Below are 21,069 nucleotides of genomic sequence, written 5' to 3' on the forward strand. Positions count from 1 at the left end.
AAAGGATACATTGTCTATAATTCTAGTCAAGGTTGGTGTTACCCTAACACCAACTTTGACTATAATTCTAACTCTAACCTTAATTGTAATAGTAGAACTAATTTTAATACCAACGCTAACCCTTACCCTTACATAATTATAAATTAAAATTCATATAATTTCTAAAGATTCCTTCTATCCTTAACATTAACCCTAACTGTAACCCTACCACTAATATTAACCATAATTGCAATACTAACCATAGTAGTAACCCTTACCATCATATATTTAAATATTAAAAATTATAAAATATCTTCCATGTTGTGTCACAACTAGTACTAGCTTATATATATATTCTTCTAAAAGTGCCCATTTCAATCAAATCGTCACACAAAAATACCTTAAGATTTGATGAAAATAAATGTGGACAAGAATACTCTCCCAATATATTTATATTCACACAAAAATACCTTAACCCTTGCCGTCATATATTTAAATATTAAAAATTATAAAATATCTTCCATGTCGTGTCACAACTAGTACTGGCTTTTTTATATATATTCTTCTAAAAGTGCCCATTTCAATCAAATTGTCACACAAAAATACCTTAAGATTAAACGTGGAAAGGAATACTCTCCCCATATATCTATATAAATATAAATCTAGCATATGCGTATGTAATAGAAGTCTGCATGAAATTCGAAATGAATGGTGGTGGGTCCTAGTGGGGTCTTGTACCTTTTACTTTCTGTTCTTCTAAGTGGAGACCACGTGTGTACAAACGGTCGGTTGGGATCATAGAGAATTTGTTGATGATTTTGCCGTAAAGCGATTTACACTCGTCAAATAATTATAAAATCAAATACAAGATAAATGCATATGCATTAATTCAAATTCAACATCTGTGTGAATGCACAAGCAAGAAATGCAGGCAGACGCAATTTATTGTGGGCGCCTCGCGCTCTAATTATTATTTTTTCAACCTCGAAAAAATTGCCCAACATGTGAAAATCATGAATTACTTTGTTTGCATAATTCTAGAATCTGGAAAACTTGACATTATCAATTTATTCGGTGGGGCTAATTTTAATTTTGTCGTTCTCTTTTAAGGGCCAAAAGTCTATCTTTATAAAAAGTGGATAGACCTAATGTCAAATATAACATGGAAATGGGGCTTTATACAATTAATGTGGTCTAAATTATTTAAAAACATAAATAAATACAATTCAGGCTATTAATATAATGTTTTTTATTTTAATTATTCTATTTGTATAAAATAGTAATTTATGAAAAGCGAGAGTTTGATGGTATTATAAATAATTATAATATATAATAATGATTAATTTTGATATTTATAAGATTGTAAGTTGAGTTTATCTTTTTATTAAAATTTTAATTTAGGCATTTAAAAGCTGGTGGCCTAAACAAGCACACTAAGACTGAATTAAAATATAAATAACTTATTTTTTCAAACATAATTTCTTCCTTGATATGTGATGTTTAAGGAAGCCTATCTAAAATTGTTAAATAAAATTACATTTCATATCACTACAGATTATTAAAAATTAAAAATATAGATTATTAATAATTCAAAATTTAAAGTATAAATTAATAATTAACTCAAAAAATAATGAAGAATTTCATTTGTATTAGCAAAATAATTCATGTAACAAAATTATGAAGAGTTCAGCGAAAAAACAATTCACGTGTTTTAAGTTACTGAAATTCCTCCTTTCAACTACTATATAAGTCTTCCCAACTACTGCATAAATAAAGGTAGTTTATAAGAGCAAAGATTGTTAGAAACAAAACACTTGTGTCTAGGGGTTATTTAGACAAGACCTAATTCTGTGCTTTACTTCCGTAAGATTATCTTCAGTATGTTCTGCATTTGTTATAACGATTTAGAGCTTGCAAACTGTCATTTACAGCCCTGGCTATTTTATGATCAGAGTTCTGTTCACAATTTAGCCATGAAGATCGAATGCGCTCATCTCATTTACGGCGTTGGAGGAGGTGAGACATTAAATCTTGCTTTCGACCATGGAGATCTGCGCCCCTGCAACAAAATTTGAAGGCACGGAATCATAATTCTGTTTTTCTGTATTCCGTTTCAAATATTTAATTGAAAGCGTTTATGAATGAATCATTTGTTATCCTGTTCGAAAGAGCTCTCCTTTACGGACTTTTTTTTTTTCAATAGGATTTGTTTCTTGCAGTCAATCTATAATTTTTTTTTGTTACAGTCTTTAGAGATTGAATAAATATCGCCGATTCTATTAGTTAAACAGTTAAGATGCATAGTTCGGCGTTTACTGTTTCATTACAAGAAAATTGTTGTACAAAATAGACTAGCAGAGTTCTTTTTCTGAATCCTTCTTAAATTGTTTATTCTTTTCGCTAATTTTGAATAATTTGTTTTGTTACAGTCATTAAAGATTAAAGAAATACCGCCGATTCAATTAATTAAACAGTTAAAAAGCATAGTCCGGTGTTAGCTGTTCCATTAGCAGAAAAACTGATCAGAAAAAAGAGTAGGAGAATTCCTTTTCTAAATATTTCTTAACTTTGTATGTTTGTTTTGGTTCGCTAATCTCGTGTTTTTGCATCATATCTTTTCGAGATTTAAACATTAATAGATAGAAATTGCAGATTCTTACAATTACAGCCATGGTTATTTTATCAGAGTTCATCTTGTGTTCACAGTGTAGGCATAGAGAGCAAAGACAGGTCAGAGGAGGTTCTTAAGTTCTCATACAAAGAATTAAGAGGAAAGACATTAAATCTTGCTTTTGAACAAGGGAGATCTACGCTCCTGCAAGAAAATTTAAAGGCAGGTATGCATAAATAAATTATTTCTACTTTTTCTTTGAGTATTCTGTGAAAGAGAGCCCTGTTAATTTCCCCACTCAATATTGAAAGGAGCGAGTTTGAAAGTTTTTTCTTCAATAATATTTGTTCCCTGCAATCTGTTTCGAGTAATTTTTTAAAGTTATAAAGATTAATGAAGCACTCCTGATTCAATTAAAGTAACAGTTAAAATTCACACAGTCCGCTATTCCACTGCAAAAAAATTGGAACAGGAAATTGACTAAGGAAATTCTTTTTCATAAATCATAGTGAGTTGATAAAAATAAATGTCTAAAATTCTGCAGACACTTAACCATATGCTTTAAACTACTTCGCTGTCATAGAAAGATCTCAAGCCTATCAAACTGTGCAAATAGATCCCTTCTGAACATAATATATTGAATGAGATACAAATGCGATTGTATTATTCATGAATTTATTTTGTCTCGCATGATCTTTGATCTCATCTTTTATATAATAAGCTTTAATAAATTGAGGTTGCAAATTGTCGTGATTCATAGCAATGCTTATTTTATCGGAGTACTTTCCGTTTACAGTTTAGCGATGCAAGGCAAAGACGGCGTGGAGAAGGATCTCAAAAAATAAATAAAAGCAAAGACCTCAAATCTCGCTTTTACAATGGAGATCTGCGCGAGTACAAGAACACTTACAGGCACGCACTCATAATCCTGTCTCAGTCTCTGTATTTTGATTCGATTATTGAATGGAAAACGTTTACTCGTGAATATTTTTTTTTGCCCTTTCGCTATGATATGATGACATATGAAAGAGAGTCTTTTAGTTTGGAAAATTTATATATTAATATTTAGGAAAAATCAAGTTTAAAAAAATATTAATTTTGACTATTTAATACTTTTAGTCTGAAAATCAAGTCTTACTCTAATGTTTAAATCATTTCTAAACAAACAAATATAAATATTTCTACTTCTCTAATATTTGTTCCTTACATTCAATTTTGAGTAGATTTCTTGTTCCCGTGTTTAAAGATTAAACAAATACTGCCAATTAAACAATTAAAATGCATATATATTTGGTTAAAATTTCATCAAAACAAAATAAAATTAGAACAGAAAATAAAGCAGCAGAGTTCATTCTCTAAAACTCTCTTAACTTCAAATTGGTACAAGTTCGACAAATACTACTGAACTAGAATCTCATTTGAATGGAAAATTTACCAAACAAGCTAACAATTCTTCAAATTAATATCCCACCAAGAGAACTGTTCAAAAACTAAATAACAAGACAAATTACCATCTAAATTTAGAAACCCAAAAAAATTATATTGATAATCTGTAATTTTTTTTTTTTTTTTACATTAATAAATAAAGATATTAAGATAATTTTTTTAATAGGTAATAGGTTGAAGTCTATAGTATTTATTATTATTTTTTGATAAGAGTATTTTTAATAATAATAATTATTTGTTTGTTAGTTTAGGTGGCTTGGACAACTTTTCATTCATATGTAATTAATTAGCAAATAATTATTTGTTAATTATTTGACTCCTTCTCAAGAAGCAACTAAAATCTTCTTGGTTAGGTTGTTATCAATAAGCAACTAGAAACTTCTTGGTTAGGTTGTCTTGATCAAGAAGCAACTAGAAACCTCTTGGTTAGGTAGTATAAAAAAGGGGTCAAGGGAGGCATTTGGAGAAAAGAACAAAGGAACACAAGTTGTAGAAGCATTTGCAATGTTAACAAATGGTCTTGTAGTGTTAGTGAGGGTGCAGTAATAGTGTAGGGGATAGCAGTGGGGAATATCAGGAGGAGAAATTAGGACGTTGTCTGAATTTTACCAGTGAGAGGCAAGAAATTTTGTATCTCTTGATTTGCTAAAGTTAATATATTTTTCATCTCCAGAACTGATTTTCCCTTAGGGGTTTTTCCAGAGATGATTTGTCCAAAAATATTGTGTTTTTTGTGTTGCGAATTTCTTTTCATATTTTTATTGGTGAAGTTGCAGTTGTATTATTTTTCAATATTAGCTGTGAAGTTATTTTCAACAGTTTAATAATCGTTTACGATAGGAGATTAATAATTTGTGACTTCAATAGTGTTAATTTTTACATGGTATCAAAGCATTGTTAAGGGTAGAAGAGTTTTGCCCTAGGAATTAAATTAAGGGTTTATATAACCTAGATTGATCTCTTCAGAATTATTATTGCTTTAATCCCTTGAGATGGCTTTAATAGCTGGTTTGAGAGATCAGGACAGATTGGATGGTGCCTCAAATTTTGGTGTCTAGAAGGCCAAATTTTTTTTATTGTTGGAAAAGAATGATATCAAGGATTATGTTACCAGTGTTGTACTTGTACCAACAGATGCGACATAACTTGCAACATATAAGAAGGACGATGCCAAGGCGAGGAGAATTACCCTTGATGGTGTCAAGAATCATATTGTTCCACATATCTCAGAGCTAGACAAGATGAAGAAGATGTGCGACGCCATTCTAAATTTGTACCAGAATGGTAGCACCAACAGAAAGATGATTCTTAGAGAGAAACTAAAGAATACCTAGATGAACCAAGGAGAAGATGTTGCAAGTTACCTCACTAGGATTAGACTTGTCAAGGATGAGTTAGTAGCTATTGGAGATAGTCCTAGTGATGACGAGCTAGTGAGAATAGCCCTAAATTGGTTTTCTAAACAATGGAGTGTCTTTGTTCAAGTTGTTAGTGGACGAGATACCTTACTGAGTTGGGATCAACCATGGACTAATTTCACTTAGGAGAAGTTTAGATTAAGTCTTTTCAATGAGGCCAACAAGAGTAAAAAAATTGAGGTCGAATAGGAGAACATTGCCCTAGTAGAGAAAGGGAAAAAAAAGAAAGGATCTAGCAAAGGATCGAATCCACAAAGTGAGAAGAAGAAGAAGAACCTTTCTAAGGTCAAGTGCTTTGGATGTCACGAGTATGGTCACTTTGTCAATGATTTCCCAAAAAGGAAGAAGGCAAAGAAGTAGGTGACAACTTCAACAAGTGCAGAAGAACTCTCCAATAGATTGGAAGATGAGTTTGCACTTATAGCTTATATGGTCAACTCAAACACATAGAGTATTTTGTATATAGATAGTAGGGCATCATTTCATGTGACAGGAGTTAGAGAATACTTCTCTAGTTATAAGGAGGAGAACATGAATATCCAGATTTCTATGGAAAAATTGTCCAAACTCAACCTAGTTAGGAAAGGGACTGTTTAGTTTTAGAGAGAGAATGGAAAGATAATTCCAATTCATGATGTATTTCATGTGCCAGGCTTAGGTATGAATTTGATTTTTGTATCCATTCTTCAGGATAGGGGGTATAATGTACTCTTTAAGGGGGAACATGTGTTGATTAAGCACAAGGGATGGAAATCACCCATAACTATTGGAGTTAGGAGTGGTCGCCTTTATAGGTTGCAATTTTATACATGTAAGGCACTCATGAGCAGTTGTAATCCTAGAGATATTGGAGAGCTATGGCATAGGAGGATGGGCCATATTCATCATGGAGCACTTAAATTGCTTCATGAGATAGTGATAAGTGTTCCAGAGGTGAGCACAAAGCATGATGATGTATGTAAAGGATGCATGTTGGGGAAGTTTGCAAAAGCATATTTTCCAATGAGTGACACTAGATTTGAAGGTGTTCTTGATCTAGTACATTTAGATGTTTGTGGATCGATGTCGACGAAATATCCCCAAGGATATGAATACTATGTTACTTTCATCGATGATTTCTCTAGGAAGACCTGGATATACTTCTTGAAGACCAAGGGTGAGATTTTCAGTCAGTTCCAAGAGTTCAAGGCTCTTGTGGAGAACTCGACAAGAAAGAAGATAAAGGTTCTTCAGTTAGATAATGGAGGCAAGTACAAAGGAAATAACTTCTAGGATTTCTATACCAGGGAAGGAATCAAGAGAGAGTGGACTGTTCCTTACAATCCACAATAGAATGAGTTGCTGAGAGGAAGAACCATTCTATATTGGAGGCGGCAAGAGCTATGCTACATGACTAGGATATGCCCTGGTACTTATGGGTAGAAGCGTATAAACAATAGTCTACATTCAAAATAGGATTCCACACAAGGTACTAGGGTAGATGGCACCAAAGGAATATTTCATAGGAAAGAAGCCTAATGTTAGCTATTTTAGAATATTTGGGAGTTTGGCATATTGTCATATTCAGGTGATACACATACCAAGTTAGATCAAACTGTAGAGAGGGGGTAGTTTGTTGGGTACAGTGAAACCTCAAAGGCATATAAGATTTTTATCCTCGGGACCAAAAGAATTATTGTCAGACACAATATTAAGTTCATGGAGGACAAGGCATTTAGAAGGTCAATAGATTTTCTAGCATATGATTAGAGTGAGTAGCTAGTAGAAGCTCCAAGGCCTAGCCAAGGGCAACAAAGCACAAGTATAGTTACTAGTACAAGTGTAGGCTTAGGCAGTGAAGTTTCACAGAGCATGGAGCAAAAAGTGCAATAGGAAATGCATCTAGAAGACTTAGAGGTTGATATTTCATCCCCTAGAAGACAGAGGGTACTTTGTTGGGTATAGTGAAACCTCAAAGGCATATAAGATTTTTATCCTCGGGACCAAAAGAATTATTGTCAGACATGATATTAAGCTCATGGAGGATAAGGCATTTAGAAGGTCCATAGATTTTCTAGCATATGATTAGAGTGAGCAGCCAATAGAAGCTCCAAGGCCTAGTCAAGGGCAACAAAGCACAAGTACAGTTACCAGTACAAGTGTAGGCTTAGGCAGTGAAGTTTCATAGATCATGGAGCAACAAGTGCAACAGGAAATGCATCTAGAAGACTTAGAGGTTGATATTTCATCCCCTATAGTTGGCAGCAAGAACCATGAGGTTCAAGAGACACAAAGGGATACTCAAGAGTTTGTGGGAGCTCCTAGGAAGAGTGCTAGACAACAGAGACAACTAGCCAAGTTTAATGACTATGTGGCATTAGCTAGTCAGTTGGTTTATAGCCAGCCTTCCAACTATCAGGAGGCTCAAGAGAATTAGGTATGGTGAGATATGGTTGAGGAATATTCCTTAATAATGCAGAATGATGTGTGGGAGGTATTGCCTAGACGAACAAATAGGGCAGTTGTTGGATCACGCTGGATCTATAAGATAAGCATGATGCAGATGGTAGCATCAAAAAATACAAGGCAAGGTTCATGGCCAAGAGGTTCTCTCAGAAGGAGGGAATAGACTACAAGGATACATCTTCTCTAGTGGTCATGTATACTTATATACGAGTTGTGATCTCATTTGCAACACAGATGGGATGACAGATCCTTCAAATGGATGTTAAGACAACATTCCTTAATGGCGAGTTAAAAGAGGAGGTATACATAGAGCAATCAAAAGACTTCATAGCACACAACAAAGAGACTCACGTGTGTAGATTGAAGAGAGCATTGAATAGATTCAAACAGGCTCCTAGAGTGTGGTATGAGTGCATTGACACATACTTGCAGGAAATGGGCTTTGTGAAGAGTGAAGCGAATGCTAACCTCTACTACTTGGTGGTTGGTGGTGAAGTTCTCATTCTTTTTCTTTATGTGGACAACTTGTTTCTTACAAGTTCACTAGGGCTCATAGAGGACTACAAGAGGAACCTTGCAAAAGAGTTTGAGATGAAGGACTTAGGACTTATGCACTACTTTCTAGGCAAGGAGGTATGATAGATAGATGGAGACATTTTCCTTGGTCAAGGGAAATATTGCATTGAAATCTTGAAGAGATTCGAGATGGAGCATTGCAAAGCCATGTCTACACCCATGATCATGAATTGAAGGAAGGTAGATACATCTAAGGAGAACCTAGATGTAGATCTCACTTTATATAGGCAGTTGACTGGTTTGCTTATGTACTTGGTCGACAGAAGGCCAGATATTGCATTTGTAGTGACCTTACTTAGTTCATGGTTGAACCAAAGATAGTGCATTGGACAACGACCAAGCATGTATTGCATTACTTGCATGGTATAGTTAAGTATGGGATCAGATATGTTTGAGGTGAAGGTATCAGGGTTATGGGCTATACTGATGCAGATTGGGTAGGAAGTACAATGAACAAAAGGAGCACTTCAAGGTGTTGTTTCAGTTTGGGATCAAGAGTTGTATCTTGGTTCAGTACGAAGCAAAAGTCTATGGCTCTAAGTTCAATAGAAGTAGAATACGTAGCAGCTAGCATGGCAACATCAGAAGCTATATGGCTTCAGAAATTGGTAGTAGCCTTGTTTGTTTAGAAGGTTGAGACTATTGTGATACACTGTGGTAATTAGAGTTGCATCAAGTTCTCTGCGAATCTAGTATTTCAAGATAGGTCTAAACATATAGACATCATATATCATTTCATCAGTGATTGTGTACAATGGGGGGTTGTTCAACTACAAGACATACCTATAAAGGAGCAAGTAGCAGACATTCTGGCTAAGGCATTGGGGAAGGGAAAATTCATCTTCTTCAGAGATAAGTTGGGTATCATGTAGAACAACTTCCTCACTAAGAGGGAGTGTTAGTTCATGTAGCTTGGACAACTGTTCGTCCATATGTAATTAATTAGCAAATAATTATTTATTAGTTAATTGAGTCATCTTAGAAGCAACTGGTAACCTATTGGTTAGGTTGTTTTAATTGAGAAGCAACTAGAAGCTTCTTGTTTAGGTTTTTTATCAAGAAGCAACTAGGAACTTCTTGGTTAGGTTGTCTTGATCAAGAAGCAATTAGAAACCTCTTAGTTATGTAGTATAAAAAGGGGGTCAAGGAAGGCATTTGGAGAACATAACAGAGGAACACAAGTTGTAGAAGCATTTGCAGTGTTAGTAAATGGTCTTGCAGTGTTAGCAAGTGCACAGTGATAGCGTTGGGGATAGCAGTGGGGAATACCAGTAAGAGAAATTAGGAGATTGTCTGAATTCTGCTAGTGAGAGACAAGGATTTTGTATCTCTTGATTTGTTGAAGTTAATATATTTTCCATCTGCAGATCTGGTTTTTCCTTAGGGGTTATTCCAGGGACGATTTGTCCAAAAATATTGTGTTCTTTGTGTTGTGAATTTTTTTTTCGTATTTTTATTGGTGAAGATGTAATTGTGTTATTTTTCAATATTAGCTATGAATTTGTTTTCAACAATTTAATAATCGTTTACGATAGGAGATTAATAATTAGTAACTGCAATAGTGTTAATTTTCACATTGTTGAGATTAATTATTATTATGTGTTAAGGTCTAATAGACTCAAATTCAAGAACTAGATGAAAGGCTCTCAATTTACGACAATTTACTATTGTATTATGGACTATTGTGTATATTAAGAATATCTTTTAACTGTATTTAATAGATTTAAATAGTTAACCAATTTTAAAATATAAAATTAAACTTTAAAAAACAGCAAAATTAGTAAATATATTTTTAGATTTAATTTTTAGTTTCTTTACTGTTAATAAATAAAATATATTTTCCACAGCGTGCCAAATTATTATATTATTATTATTATCAATCGTGATAATAAACTTTTTATGAAGATATAATAATATCTAACATCGAACTTTCTATTGGAATGCGGAATTTTTGTCGAGAGTAAACAATTAAAAAGCATTTGCAAATCCGCGGGCAAGTTACTATTTTAACCTAAATTAATTCCTGCCAACATCCTAAGCTTTATTTATTGATTACAAATAAATGGCCCAAGTAAACAAGTCATTTAAGTACGCGTGGCAGTTTCTCGTCAATCTCTCATTTGAATTTTCGTTGGGAAGAACACGGAAGTACATATTTAAATCCATTATAAATGAGTATGCAATATTCTTATATTAATTTTTTATTTATTAATATATGTACTTGCTAATAAAAATATTCCACTGTTGTTAAAAAAAGTAATTTTTATGAAGTGACTTTCTCTCTATTTTTTTTTGGTTTATGGAACATAACATTTTCATAGAAATTGGAAAAGAAAAGATAAAAAGACTTATAGATAGGAAGGATATAAAGAGACAAGTAAATGTATAATGATAGAGAGAGATGAGGGGGATTTAATAAATTTTTTTAATTATATTATTTTAATAAATATATAATTAACAATAAAAAATATATTATATGAATGAACTATGATTTCTATTGATTTAATTATAAGTTAAAATATATAATTTTAAGAAATAAATTGTTGATTATTTAATTCCAACTACCAAAATATCTAAAGTTTGAGAGTTTTTACAATTTGTAAAATAGTATAAAAATAAATTAGAGAAAGATTGTAAAATAGTAGCTAGTAAAACATAGTGTAAACATAAAGAAATATCATTTTACAATTGACAAAAACAAACATCAATCTAAAACTAATAAATATATTTAAAATAATAATAATAAATACAAAACATTTAACTCTATATATGACTTTGGTAATAAAAATAGATTGTGATAATTAATATGGATTAGACATTCATTTTTATCCAAAAGTTAAGTTGGAAGATAAAAATGAGTATTTTTTTTGAAAATCTAATAACTTGTCACAAATGTGAAAAAAGATAAAGTTGTAATTAAGACATTCATTAATGCATGATAGAGTTGTTAGAAAATATTTATATTTTTGTTGAAGAAAATTGAATTTTCTCCCTACCAAAAATAGTATGATCCAATAGAATGAATGAAAAATGTGATTTCTAAAATAATAAAAATTTAGAAAAAATATAAACATTTGAAGTTTCTTTTAATCTTTTAAATTTTATGAATTGATTGGTGAATTGAATTGAATGAAAACAATAGTATCCTGCCTTTGGTAGGAACTAATAATTGAAAAGTATACTATTTACTAATGAAAAAGTATACTATTCATAAAATAAGTAGAAGGACATGAAATCATTCCTTATAGTTTTATGATAATTTTTACAATAATATTTGTTTGAGAATTTTATTTATTTATTTTTGAACTTGATTTTCTAATTTTTAGAATAATATTTTATATATTTTGTAATAGTAATTTAATTTAAATTACATGTTAACATTTGTAGGTGTTTTATTAGATTTGGGAGAGGATAAGGTAATCATTCACACTATTGCAAATATAATTAACTTAGTTTTTTGCATAATAACTTCTCCTCCCTTGGGGATGAGGATGACATGCAATGCTTTTTATCATGAGTTTTTTCTCTTGGAATGTTTGGGGTCTTACTAATATCAATAGAAAGTGTTTTATTTATGACACTCGTTAAAGAATTGGTAAGCTAGATGTGCTTTGTCTTTAGGAGGTCAAATTTGCATGGTTTTTGCTAAATGCTACTTGCTATGTGATTTGGTTAGATAATTTTTTTTTTCTTCCCAACATAAAGCTGATTGAGGTGTGTTAGCCATTCTTCTCTCACCTCGGTGGTATTCTATAGTTGTTGATCATGGCTCTAATCCCATGTAGAGAATGATTTGGCCTTTTTTGTCCATTAACAATCATTCATTTGTGATTGTTAATGTTTATATTCTCAATGATAAAGTTGAAAGGTCATATATATGACGTTGGCTCATAGAGTACTTGCCACTAGCAACTTGTATCATCTATGGAGAGTTTAACTTGGTTGAGGCAGCCTCGAATAAAGATGGAATTTTGCCTTTTCAATGGACAATTAGAGAGAAAGAAGCTTGGTATCACATGTGCAATAAATTGTACTTTTTGGTCCCGATACAAACTACCAATATCTTGATTTACTCTGGCATATTTGGTCTAATTTAGAGCTTGTCCAAACTATTATTTTAATAAGCTTAATCATGCTATGAATGAATCAATCTTTTTTCTCTCTTTCTGAAGAAAAAGAATTACCTATCACTCCTTTGGTTGATGTGACCTTGTAAGACAACTTTCCTATTTCTTTTTCTATTTTCTACCAGATAACTCATTGACATCCCTCCAAAATGTAGTTTTATCTTAAGACATCTTTACTTCATCATCAAGCTATGCTCACCCATATCCAACGTGTGTGTAATCTAGATCCCAGACCCCATCACCACTTTGGGTGGATTCAATGGTAAAATGATGCCATATCCCATACTACAAGGTTTCTTCATATTTATGATAAGAAAGTTACCATGTACATGAGGATATTGTATGAATCTTCCATCAAGGATCTAATTGCTCCTATTAAAGCTTTAGGCTTGAATCCGTTTGATACAAACTTGCAAGTTAGGATTTCCCAACTCTAGCACCAAAAATAAATTAATGACACCTACATAGACATGGTGCTCAGATGAAAGCCCTTCTCCATTGGCTTTGTGTTTGAGATCAAGCATCTAAAGAAATTTCCAAGCCTTTAGAACCACACATACCTCAATGGGGATTATGAGGATTAAGGAAGGTCAAGTTGTCCTTATCAATCTTTCTGATATTTTCCAACCCTTTATCCAACATTGTGAGAAGGTGTTCATTACATAGGTAAATTCATCTACTAGAGATATAACCTTCTCAGTTAGCTCCTAAACATAAAGCTTCTTGTGATTAGACACTCACACTACAAGACCCTAAAGAGGTTGTATTATCCATAGAAGATACAATGCTTCAAGATGCAATGGATTCCCCTATGAAGTCTATAAATCTCTTTGGGATTTTTTTGGCCTTGACATGCACAAGGTCTATCTTGAGACCTTTCATTTCCAATCCTTGGATAAATTATTAATCGAGGCGATATTAAATTTATTCCAAAGATAGGAGATCCTGAAGATATCTATAATTGGAGACCAATTACCTTTCTCAATGTCTCTTATATGGTCATTGCTAAGGCCTTAGCTCTTAAAATTCATTATATCCTGCCTATTTTGATTCAACTTGAACTAATTGGTTTTATCAAGTCCCTCTGTATTATGGACAAATTTGGGAAGCATGAAAGGGGCCAAGAAGTATAAATAGGAAGTTATTTTTTTCTAAAGATTGACTTTGTGAAAGCCTATGATAGCATTTAGCAGCCCCTCATTCTAGCCATGCTTAAAGCCTTTGACTTTGTTGTACTTTCATACATTCTTTTCATATGCTTTTTGGAGATGAATATAGTTGTATCACAATTAATGATCACTAGTCCCAAGCTTTTGGCCTCTTCCGATCCATTCCTAGGGGTGTCCCTTGGCTACTTCTTTATATGTTCTTGCTATTGAAGGTTTTGGAAGTAGACCATTGTGTGTGTGTGTGTGTCTATATGTTCTTGCTACTTCTTTATATTTTCTTCCATCCCATCCCCTTCCCCCCCACCAATACACACACACACACACACATACACACACACACACACACACACACACACACAATGGTCTATTTTTGATATATTTTAAAGGAGAAATAAATAAAAAATAACAATTTTCTAATTAGATAAATCATGATTAGACAATGTGAACCCAACCTTAAAGTAATGTTAAGTAAAAACAATAAGAAACAAGGAACCCATAAGGTGAGTTTATCATTTTGAAAAAATCTATAATTATTGTGAACTAGGTCCCAAGCCCCTACAAAATAATCACAAATGGGCTTAGGTGGGAACTCTGAACTAGTAACCTATGAGAACCCCTTTCTCAAGAGAAAGGAAGAACAAGGAAGAAGAAGAAAAAAGGAGGAAAGCTAAAGGAGAAATTTGTACTCTAAATTCTAGAACTAAGAAAAGATAACATAATGGCCCTTAAGTTCCCTTTCTGCATGAAGTCAACCACTTGTATAGGATAACCAATCAAAAAAGAGAAAATATGATACGTGTTTGTCCCTACTACTTGAATAATTACTAGAAGATAACCCACCTCAATAGGGCTTAAATCCACCTATATAAGAGTCATATGATAAAAAAATTGAAGAAAAAAACACCTCTTTGGGTAGAGACATAAAAAAAAAAATTCATGCACAAAAGAGAGTTAGCCAACCCTTGGCAAACCAATTATAACCCTACATGAGAATAAAAAAGCCACAAAGATATAGAACCCTTAATAGGGAAAAAGAGGAGAAATGATCTCATGTAAAAGAAGCCTAGAGAGAAGGGAAAATACCCTCCAAAAATATGGACATGAGTTCATCTATGCTAAATCGAAGCCCAACCAAAAGCAGAATTCCAAAACCACACATGCAAGGAAGAAAAGATCATAATGAACCCAACGATAAAGGTCTAAAAAAAACCCGTCATGTTATTGAGGGAAAATAAATACTCTTAAATGTCTACAACCCATTCTACTCCTAAATTCATTTCAATGGTGTCATTATTTTCAAATTATACTAAAGAATAAGCTCAGTGAATACAATGCAAATAGGTTGGTGAACCTCATCACTAAACAAGATATAATTACCAAAAAGAGTTGGGCACCAAATATATATGGATATTGAGAAAAGTATGAATACTAAGCACATAGATCACCAAGCATAGTATGTTGCCAAGAAAGTATTTTACACGAGGGACAACACACTACTGAGTAGATTGACTAGTGTTTACCTACCAATACAAGATGAATATTAGAGTTTGTAAATGCACAAAATTCTATGTGTTTGAATCCTCCTAAGCTAGGAAATGGTTTACAAAGGTTAGGAAGGTGGTTAGGTGAGATGTATTGGGATTGATGCGTGATTTTATGGATGCCAAGGCAAAGTGTAAGCCAATAAAATAAAAGATTAAAGTTTTCAAAGATAAAGATGAATGATGATTGTTGATCTATTTTATGAGCATATCAGAAGGGTCTAAAATCCTAATTAAGCCTCAAATTGAGAAAGCTACATGATTTCTATATAAGGACAATGCTATTTTGTGGTAACTAATTATGGAAGTAATGTACATACTAATTTTAACCCTAAAGCGACAAAAATACTTGTAAAAAATTGCTTAGGGTTAGGGATTTCAGTATGTGTGATGCAATAATTGATTATTGCAGTGGTATTGAGCTACAAGAGATTACGGATTGTAATCAAGTTGTGATCACTGGATAATAATAATATTGAACTCATTATTTGGTGGATGTAGCTAAGGGATTGGGTGAACCACATTAAATCTTTGTGTCTTGTGTTCTCTTTTGTGCGATTTATTATTTTTTGATATTGGTTATATTTGCATGTAATTGTTATTTCTTTTTGTGGTTAATCCTAATACACAAATCAAGAATTGATTAGAAGTTATTGAGAGAATGAAAATTTGAAGATATTGTGAACTTGCAGTAGACCAAGGATACCAAGAAAAGACAGGTGAAGAATTGGATAAAATTAATCATAGGAAGGTGATGAATATGTATAGAGAATAAAGGATTTGAACAATCATGAGGTAGACAAATTCTTACAAATTAGTTTTATAGTAATACTTTGTTGTTATAATATTTCTTAAATCCCTTAAGAAGGGTAGGCCTTAATAAGCCTTTTTATTGTGAAATATCCTAATAGAGTAAAAACTTGAAGAGTGTTGTTAAAATCCTTTCACAAGGTAGACTTTTATATGTTTTATTGTTGTGATATTGCTATCAGGATTTACCTATGTTATTTTGAGTCAAACTCATTGACCCATGTTTCATGAGTAGTGATTCAACATAAATCCATCTCTCATGAGAATAAATGGAACACTTAGCACTCATTGGATCTAGGTGATGCTCACAGAGGTGAAGCATTAAGACTTCCTAGTATGAGTGTGCTTGACTACAGAGCTGCCTCCATGGTTAAACCCAAAGCTTGCAACCCCATTTGCAAAACCTTCACCAAGTGTATTATTGTATTACTCTCAACAAGGAAAATCACCAGAAGCGATACCTTTGTACACTCTAATTGAGCACCCTTTATGCTATAGTAGTGAAGGATTTGTGGGTACTGTCCCCACTGAAGTTTTCCCTCTAATAAAGGATTTTTGTGAGACCAAATCATTGTGTCATGTGTGTTGATGAATATGTAATGTGTTATTATCATTTTTATTTGATTTTTTTACATTATTCAAAAAATATTGTTAAGTTTATGAATGAAAACCAAGGACATAGAAATATTGTTATTGAAGGTTAAAATATTTAAAAGAAACTAATTGATTACCCCTCTAAACACCTTCTCTTTTCAACAAACTTTCCAACAATTAGTATTAGAGCTTGATCTCTTGTTAAGAAGTTTAACCACTTGAGAGAAAATATATGAAGAGATCAAAGTTTATAGGCTTGAAAAGGTGATTAAGAATTAGAGACTTGAGTTAAAAATTGTAATGTGTGAAATCATTAAAATGAAAGAGAAGAATATTTTAAGAACTATTAGAGGGAAACATATTTGATGAATCTGAAGTTGCTATATTATACTTGATGGAAAAGAACAAAACCCTAATTGAGTAGGTAAAATTAATGAAGAAAGAGCAATAAGCTCAATTAGTGAGAGTGTGTAAAGTCTTGGAGAAAAAGAGGCAAGGTGAGGATGACAAGACAATGGTAGAAGATGATAAAACAAAAATGACTACAAGACTAGATGAAAAAGATGCTGAAATATAGAGGTTGACATAAAACCACTATGATATGGTTAATCAACTACTCAATGCTAATCATGAGATTGGTAGAAAGATGAAAGAGATTATTGGATTGAGATAAGAAAATGAAAAACTAAGAAATGAGATGATAACTGAGAAGGAAAAAAATGAAAAAATAAACAAATTAAAGGAAATCATGAGGAAATTGGATGAATAGTTAAGAAATCAGAGAATATCAAGAGATGTGAAATGTCCCTTTTCTGATTTTATAAGATATTTCAAGCCTCTAATCAGATCTTTAAGATCAAACAACCAATATTTCAAAGATCCACCAATTTCTCAATAAACCCCAAATCGGGTATGCCGAAAATAATGTCAAAAACTTCACAGCTTCACATATTATTAATAAATCTGAAAGTGGACATTTTTTTATAGAAATTTCAGCAGCATAATAGACTAAAAAATTTCATTTCTAGATCTGTATAACATTTACACAACAGCTCCCAAACGGAGGACAAAAACAATGCTCATCGAGCTCCCGAAAACAACACAAAATAGCCAAAAATACCACAAAAGCACTGATAATCTATCATAGAAGTATAATCATGACCAAATAAATATATTAAGCTCTATTTTAAAATCTAAATGTCTGATATAAAGCAGAAACCCAATTTGATATGAAATACTCAACCAAAAACACCAAACTCTTACAAAAAACACACCTGAAAACCACAAATCTGGATTGTTCAGCACAAAGGCAAACTCTACATTATCATGCACATGGAATGAATTTAAACTCCCATCCTTAGCCTTCCTAGAAACCTACAAACTCCCATTCTTGGGTCTCCTTCTCCACAGGTTTGGCAGCCTCTAAAGAACAACAAAGAAATGAGCAAAAATCAAGTTCTGGAATGAGCCCAGAATGCCTCCAAACCCCTTAAAAGAGGGCGTAACCCTAACTCACGTCCAAGAGGGGTTAATAAAACATATTTTAATAATAATTTTCATTTATTAGTCCATTCGCTTCCAAAGATTATCCCCTTTTGCTGAAACTTCACCTTTTTGGGCCTGCTTGCCTTAGCAAAGATTATTATTTTTAATTATTTGAAAAGGGGACATGAAAAGTCCTCCCCTCCAAAATATTTCTTGTCCTCAAGCAATGGCTGAACAATAAACCAATCAATCCACCTGGATCCCAAATGTAGTCATGAACTATACTACTGCCAATTAACACAGGCTCCTGTAATATCCTCTGCAATATGACCAAGAGGAATCCATAATCAAACTGACAATTACAGCTCAACCAAACTCCAAAATCACCACTGCCACAGTCAAAAACCCATGAGACACAAACTCTTAGAACATCAAAACCCAAGTAAAGTGGACAAATCAAACTGTCAACACAGTAAATACCATCAACGCATCCCACTGGCCTATACGAAATGTACAATCCAACTCTGCAACAATGGTGAACACTCTCGAATGAAACTGTACCAAGTATGGAGAATCCACACACTGTAAAACTCCTGCAGTCAACACAAATCTACAAATCACTAGCCACTGTCTCATAACCATAACTCCCATGCACTGCTGATGGTGAAAAGACATTACAAGATAAAGAGCAAGAAATGGAACCCAAACCAAATTTTCCATGAACAAGTGATATAGCCCACTGTGACTGACTACCAACTAAGTCAAGAGATGTCATAGCCAAAGGAGTAGAATCAGTAACAACAACTACTGAAGCATCACTCCCAAACTCCTGCTCTAAGTCATGTATTATCAAGTTGTCAACTGCGGAATCTATCGCCATGTCATGCCCATCACAACTCTCATCTCGAGGCGTCAAACTGTCCCATAACTGATGACAAGCACTAGGAACCAAAGTAAATCTCTGTATCATCATCTCATCAACATGGTCATCAAAGGTGAATTGATGAGCATACCTCACAATGTAATGTCAATAGAATGCGCCAATCTTAGTCAGTGGCTCAGACTGCAATCCAAATCTAACTAACTTGAATTGATCACTAACCAAGTTGGAATTGACTACTACCTCTGAAGACATTGCGAAGGGAGTAGTATTACTAGTAGGAACCATGCCAACTGTCATCTCACCAACATCATGCATGGTCTTTGATACAACATCTCTAGTCTTTGTGCCATTAGTACTAGAGGTCACCACCATGTCAGGCATACCACAACAATCTGCTGCAACACCCAACTCAATTGAACCTGACTTTAGTGGGGATGAACCAGATATGCCAATGTTAGTATAAAGGATGGATGCATCCCCATATCCACTATCTTTAACAATCTCGACCATGGACATCCTCACAACACTAGACACCATAGCTTGTGACTGTATAGAATCTGGTAAAGACTATAGTTTCTCTAACTCCATGGTCACCTTAGCCAAATAAAATTATGACTCCTTGAAAGCCAACTGTGTACTCTCAAGAATCTTAGAAGTCACCTCAAGCTGCTGAGTAAGCTCACTCACCTCATCTTCCTTGGCCAACAATGCATCGTATGATGTACTGCCCCACTCCATAAGATAATCTCTATCAGCTACCAACTGCATATATTCCTATCTCAAAATTTGGATAGCCTCCCATAAAGAGTGGAACTCTGTCAAGGAAAGATAACTGCCTCCCTGCTCATCACTAGTAGGAGAACCCCATCCATAAACTGCTAACAATTGATGAACATCATCGAAATGTTGGCAAGAAATACCAATGTCTCGCTCACTAACTCTCAACTGACTAGACACATGATGGCACTGGCTAGACTGTATCCTACAAACCTCCTCTAACGCACTATATAAAGGAGTATCCTCAAGGTTATTGGTCTCTAGAGTATTACCATCCATATCATGTGAATCAACTCCAAAGCTCATATCAACATACAGAGTATCAAAAACTGTAGCACTGCTATCCAACTCCTCTATACCAAAAGAAACCACCAAGGAAACTAAGTATTCAAAACTGCCCACTGTATCCTCTTGGATGTCATCAATGCCAATATGATCTTGAGACTCATCTATACACACTGCCAAATATGAAAGATCATCAACACATTCTAGCAAAAATGGTCGACTGGATATATGAACAAAGCCCAACATCAATGTATAAAAACTAATACCAACATCAGATAAGCTCTTGGCACAAGAAAAGAAAACACTGTGCAATCTGCTAATCAAATCCATGATAACACCCAAACAATCACTGCTACCAAAAAGTGTTAAAGATTTCTAGTCAACTAAATCCCAAATGCCAATATAACAATCTCGAGTCCATATCTATAAACTATAATCAGCTGGTAACTCAAGCAAACTCCTCACCTGAGTAATATGACCAATACCAACTAATTCCACATACCTGTCTGACATTATCCCTATATCTTGGATGTGAATGCAAGATGAACTTGCAACATTATCAATGACCACATATGATCTACCATTCACAAAAAGCTGAGTATCAGGAGTGCAAGATGAAACTAAACTCAATTCCATGCCATGCTTATCCTCATGTCTCTCCCAGTCTTGTAATGCCAATGGAGTATTCACCAAAGAAGCTCGAGTGTCCTCAAGCTTGTGAGAAAGCCTGTCAACTTCCTCCTCCTTCCTCCTCAAGGAATCTGAATAGTCTCCAAGAAGGCTAAGAAGATGGTTACGATATGATAGAATATGTAAATAACTCAACTTCATCGTTCCCATTCCTTCCCTAATCGCTTGTAAGTTAACACAAGAAGACTTTGCCTGAACTCCCTTATGTCTACCCTATAACTGAATCATTTGAA

General features: G+C 33.5%; 1 protein-coding gene across 2 annotated transcripts in view; it reads left to right on the plus strand.

Annotated features, from left to right (window-relative positions):
• Positions 1–1,768: 1,768 nt before the first annotated feature.
• LOC149531517 (uncharacterized) overlaps positions 1,769–21,069 on the plus strand; it is a 168,950-nt gene continuing 149,649 nt past the window's right edge. For both annotated transcript variants that reach the window (XM_089810453.1, XM_089810454.1), the window contains exons 1-3: positions 1,769–1,995; positions 2,691–2,812; positions 3,387–3,502. In XM_089810453.1, the coding sequence (XP_089666579.1) occupies positions 1,860–1,995; positions 2,691–2,812; positions 3,387–3,502 (374 nt within the window). In that variant the 5' untranslated portion in view covers positions 1,769–1,859. The remainder of the gene's footprint in view (positions 1,996–2,690; positions 2,813–3,386; positions 3,503–21,069) is intronic.

Source organism: Cupressus sempervirens, chromosome 11, assembly GCF_028749045.1.
Source record: "Cupressus sempervirens isolate cs-2001-9-10 chromosome 11, ASM2874904v1, whole genome shotgun sequence".
NCBI classification, from domain to species: Eukaryota; Viridiplantae; Streptophyta; class Pinopsida; order Cupressales; family Cupressaceae; genus Cupressus; species Cupressus sempervirens.